This window comes from Centruroides sculpturatus, unplaced genomic scaffold (genome assembly GCF_000671375.1).
Source record: "Centruroides sculpturatus isolate CEXI.00-Female unplaced genomic scaffold, Cexi_2.0 scaffold424, whole genome shotgun sequence".
In the NCBI taxonomy this organism is placed as follows: domain Eukaryota; kingdom Metazoa; phylum Arthropoda; class Arachnida; order Scorpiones; family Buthidae; genus Centruroides; species Centruroides sculpturatus.
In genome coordinates this window covers 609,181-615,180 of record NW_019384695.1, presented here as the reverse complement: position 1 = coordinate 615,180, position 6,000 = coordinate 609,181, and the positions used below count along the sequence as shown (strand labels likewise).

The following is a 6,000-nucleotide window of genomic DNA, read 5'->3' as shown; positions in this document are numbered from 1 at the left end:
CACATTAAGATCAATTAATCAATTAATTATAAAATGAAAGCAGATGTTTGACATAGAATGTTACATTTTTAAGATATAACAGGTATATATAATTTATTAAACAGATATTTAGATGAGACTACTATAAATTAAACTATGAATATCACTTGAATAAAGAAATGAACATTAATTACCTTAACTTTATTTTTTTTAGCTTCTTCTTCATCTGCCATGGGTTCAATTTTAAAATCACATGGATCAATTATCCTTTCTTCTATTACTGGTATATTACCATCTTTCTTTTCATCCACATAAATGTAAGTTTCTGCTTTTGTATCCACAACATCCACAACTTCTTCAATTACTGGTAATTCTACTTCTGATGTTTCTACTATTTCTTCTACTTCCATTGGTTCAAGCTATAAATATAAAATTTTTTACTTATCTTGAGTAAAAATAATTGCTTTTTTAAAATTTATATGCTCCATAGTAACACTACCATTTGAATAAAAAAAATATATAATCATTTTAAGTGGCTTCATAGAATTTATATTTTAAACATGAAGTAGTTATTTTCTAATTTTCTTGTACAAATTTCTAATTGAGAAATTAAGTTCTATCTATCAATCTAAAACATGGGACTCTGTCTGGGATCTAACAAAGAGTCCTAATCTCTCAATAAGTGTACAGAAATTCAAGTCATTTAAGAAAATATTTTGTTATAAAAAAATGCATAAAATAGATCTGTCACAAAGGTATGAAATAAACAATATGGTTGACCCCAAGAGGTCATGAGTTGTTGTGAACTAACAGGTTGGAATGCTTAGAATGTCGATCAGAAAGATCGAGCTTTGACACCAATGCTCGTAGACATGACAAAATTTAGAAATAAATGAGAAAATGTAGCATTCCTTTAAAAGAAAAACTATTGTGTTGTAAATTATAAAAACAAATAATTAATGTGAGAAAAGAAAATATCATTATGTGAGATATGAGCAAAAGTTTCAAAGGTCAATCAACATTTGCAGACGAAGTCAAACGGAGGTGTCAAATTGATTAATGCAGAGTGGACTTTTCCCACACCTGATCTGGTTGTCTAATTTCACCTGGAAACAGAAATGGCTCAAATGGAAGGTAGAATGAGAAATTTGGGACCAATCAAATTCAGAATTTTGGGAAGAATCCTTTAAAAACCCCGAGATTCAAGAACAAGGTGGTTGCTTCTTCCTCATTCAGGATTCTTTGTTGCTTCACATAGGTTCTGCCACACTATGCAACGTCCTGCCAATTTGTCCAGAGCCACTGTTTGCTACAAAACTTTATCTCTGACTAATCACTGTTGGATTAATGATGACAGTGAACTTTCCACTTTGAACATTTTACATTTATTTTCATCCGAGAGAAGTGCTTGACCAGAAACATGTAAGCATTGCCTTCCAAATAAATGGTTTATGTAAGGCAACTGTCTCAGTGTCAACAACAATACTCACATTATGTTTGCACCCCTTGTTCATCTTGATAAGAAGGATTAACCTCCCCCTTCTCCCTATCAGCAAAGCTCACATTTCAAATGATTGTTAGGGTTAATAAATATCACTGTGACTTAAACTTATAAGGCATGAAAATAATTTTCATATTAATTTGTCACTATACTCATTGAAATGGAAAAAAAATTGTGTTTTATAAAAATGTTCCATACGCTCCCACATATCGATTTATCCATCCATCAAACATGAGCCATATTTTTGCACTTTAAGAGATGTTTTGTTATGAAATATACTAAATATGTCAAATTATCACCAACAAATACTAGAATTAATGCATATGCTATATTACACCCCATTTTCACATTTAACAATTGAACATTCATACAAAAATGGGGGTTTGAAAGGAAGCCCCTTTTCAGGGATTTATGCAAAATAGTAGTTACGTTACTGGAACAGCACACAAAAAATTCCTTTGCAACATCTGTTTACATGCAAGATATATCAATGATATTTTAATAATTTAGAAATCAAAAACCACATAGTTATTGTTATTAATAGTTTGCAAAAAATCTTCTATGATTTGAAACTAGTACTAGACCAAACGGAAAAAACAAAAGTGCACTATCCAGACCTAGAAATAGAGATCGTTGAGAATAAAATACTCACAAAAGTTTATCAAATTTATATGGGAAAAATTCTTTCGTTTAACAGGTATTTTGCATTACGAGTAAGATTCTGGAACAAATTATGCTCATTAAGCGAAGTTCCACTGTATTTGAAAAATCAAATTTTATTTGTTTATTCAAAATTTGAGACTATGCTTGACACGACATTAATAAAATATACATACAGGCATGTCAATTTCTTCTGATGCTATAGCAGGATTTACTCTAGCTTTCTTTTCTTTCAAATTTAATACCATTGCAAGCTGTAAATAATTAAAACCATAATCAACACATAATTATGAAAAATCAATTTGAAAATGTTTTCTTTGAATTACATACTTCTGGAATAGGAAGACAAGAAGGCCTATTACGACCGTATAAAATATAATACAAATCCACCGCTGCACATCTTATCCTCGAATCATGTGATGAACCACTACTATTTTTGAATAAAAATTATTTAAAAATTTAATTTAAAAGGTTTATTGTAACATGCAAGAAATATTAACTATACTTCATCAATTTCCATAATCTTTCTACTAATTCTTCTGTATTTAAGTGACTATGATCTTTCTTTGTGAATGGCGGATTTTCAGTCAGCATCCTAAGTGTATGATATCTAAAATTATAAATTTAAATGCAGTTATTTAGAAATACAATCAATTCTTTTTAGAAAACTTTTATATATTATACAAATTATTATTTTAATTCAAGCTAAGAAAATTATTATCAATAAATGAAAAATGAAACAGTGTAAATTTAAATATTAATTTCTAATAATATACAATAAAATCATGTTTTAATGGATTATGGAACTCTAAATTACCTTCCCACCCAAAGAAATAACATTATTTCCAATAATGGTTGCTTTTTACATTTTTCGAAAGGAACAATAAAAAGTGATACTGTAATAAATGTTTCACTTTGCTTACTAGAAGAAAATCTATTCTACTCAAAGATGGGTTCAACCTTTGATTGTAGATCAATTCAAACATCTGGTTTTAGTAGATTGTTCTATTGTACTCAGAATATAGGGGTTAAAGTTTAAGGACACCCACCCCTTTAAATGGATGCAGTCCCATGTAAATACCTGCTAGTTTGTATATTGGGGAGTGCATACAATGATGCCAGGTTTGGTTCCTTTTTTTAATCTTTTGATTTAAAAAAAGGAGTTGGTGCCTTGGCTACATGTGTACAGTTTTTTAACTCAAACTCGCATTATAGTCTGCACAATAGTTTCAGGACCAGTCAGAATAGTGCTTGGTGAAAGTAGTGATTCCATAAACAAAAGCAAAATTGGCAGTGATGTTCAACCATCTAAGCATTCTTTCAAGAATTCAATGGCCACAATAGACTCCATATGCCACTATCTGCAGTTTGAAATATATAAAGATGACATTTGCAAATGAAAAAACAAATATTTTTTACTTTTTCAAACAATCTTCAACAAAAAAATTATTACTGATTTCTTTTAGCTTTGCTATATTGACACTTTGATTTACTGCTCCATACTTAAACAAGTACTGTCTCCTCATTTTGTTTGATTTGAAGATGACCAAGACAAAACCTTTATCACTTGTTTCTAGCCGTTTATACATGAGTACGAATGTTTTCAGCCTTCTTCAGGTACACTGTCTGACAGTGTACCCGAAGAAAATCAAATAAAAAAGGAAACATTCTTCCGAGTACAATAAAATAATAACATTGTTATTTGATTGACTTAAAATCAGGACTAAAGTTTTCATTTACAGTGCATTAAAACAATTAGCAGCTTATTAATTAACATTAGTTGTAGTAGTAGTAGTTGTTAGTGTGGGCTACACTGACAGTCTACCTTGCCTAATCTTAAAAATAACACCTACCTCTCAAATTACACTGATTAACATCTGCTTTGTGTGCAAGTTGAGCTAATTTACAGCAAATTTCTGAAATTTGATATGCTTATTTTTGCATTCTTGGATTGAATTACAATAAAATGAACATTAAAAAAAGCACTTTTAGCATTCCACAAGTATTTTACATCGTTAGAAAGACAACAAAATGCAGAAATTAAACGTATAATCATAGTTTTTAATGTAGTGCTGACAGTTTCACAGTTTTAGAATAAAGCTCATTTGTTTCTTTTATGCACCCTCTAGAAAGGGATTCATAACCTCACTTAAAGTGGCATGCACTGGCATACTGAGTTTTTACCATATTGTAATATCTAATTTCATGGTCTCCCCGGATAGACCAGCATGTCAGTCTATCTGCAAAAATACAGTATTAATGCACGTTGACTGTATTACTGTCTTTTTATGCTCTCAGAAAACTACTGTATTCTGAATTTTAAAATAAGAGGTGTTGATCAAGATAAAGTTGATGTTTTAGAAAAATCAGGAGTATATGCAGTACAACTAGAAAATCCAATAACCGGATAACTGACAGGTATATAGGGGCAGCGACAAGAATGCTTGCTTGCTGTATCACAGAACATCAGGAGGATATAAACAAAGAAAGACAGACCACAGAGCTCGCCAGAAAAGTTCTACAGCAGGGCTATAACCCACTATGGTCAAAAACAGCATTGCTCAAGCGCTGTAATAACAGAAGGATTACATTTATTTGGGAAGCGCTCCTCACAATGACCATAGATGCATGCAACATCCCCACCCTCAACTTGCCCAAAATATGGGTTACTTTATACCAGCGCCAAGAGTCTCACAATTAGCATGATCGCTCCTCAATGCATGCGCTGCCAGTTGCGTGGATTTAAGAACTTTCGAACACCCGCAAAAGCTTGTTGCACGTTACCAACGGAATTACCGAACGTTATAATTTAAAAATTGCCAAGAAAATTTTTCCATTTTCTACTTGAAACACTCTGAATGTTCTATTTCTTCAAATTTGTTCTTTTTCACCTGAGGACATCGAACTTATACTCGTCGAAAGTACTTGAGAGATAAAAACTATGTTAACACTGAACTCAGTGCTTGTTATCAAGAAGAGGTGTTATATTATTTCAACAAAATCTTTATGAAATTCTCATTATTTTTATAGCAACATTTAAGTAATTACTACTTCAAATAAAATTTATTACAAAATTCTGGTTATTACCTAACTTCAGGGACTGGATCATTTTCAATAATATCCATTAAAAAATTTAAATCTTCAGATTTTCCATCAGCTATAAAATCAGTTAACATTTATATTACACATTATTTTTTAAATATGTACATATTTTTTAAAAGAATATTTAAATAATAATAATAACCATACTACAGATATACTTCACAGGCAGTATTAGAAAAAAATGACACACACAAAATATAGTATAAGAGAGCCATAATCACAGATAAAACAATTCATCACAATAGATCTGACAGATGCTCAGAATGTTATTTGTGTTACTTTAATAACACACACAACATTCTGAGCATCTATTTATGCATTTAAGGAAAATATCTCTGAACAGTAATCATTTTAACATTGAGATTCAAAATATTTTATATAATAATTAAATTTTATGTAGAGTAATTCATATCTGTACAAAATAATTTAAAAGTTAGATAATTATAATATTCACATTGCAAAGTATCAAAAATCACTAATTCTTCAGCTTTATTAAAACAGTTTTTTTTAAATATTAACATAGATAATATTAAAAAAAAATACTTTACATTGTCTAATATCTCATTTATGTGATTTTTCTCTTTTATTCTACTAAAGGAGAAAATAATTGATAATTCTTCCATATTAACATTAATTATTGACAACTGAGGAAGATAGGTGAAACTGATGAAAAATGTTTTCATTTTTTATTAAATTAATTTGGATTTATAAAGAGGTAACTTTTTTTGTTAATTATTGATGTATTGTTTTTTTTTTGC

At 29.9% G+C, this 6,000-nt stretch overlaps 1 protein-coding gene across 1 annotated transcript in view; it reads right to left on the bottom strand.

Moving 5' to 3' along the window:
* Positions 1-173: 173 nt before the first annotated feature.
* The window catches only part of LOC111627416 (transcription initiation factor TFIID subunit 2-like), a gene marked incomplete at its 3' end in the record, with an annotated part of 72,392 nt that continues 66,565 nt past the window's right edge, over positions 174-6,000 (bottom strand). Inside the window, 5 exon segments of the mRNA XM_023370983.1 lie at positions 174-398; positions 2,317-2,394; positions 2,471-2,570; positions 2,646-2,750; positions 5,228-5,297. Coding sequence (XP_023226751.1) covers positions 174-398; positions 2,317-2,394; positions 2,471-2,570; positions 2,646-2,750; positions 5,228-5,297 — 578 coding nt within the window.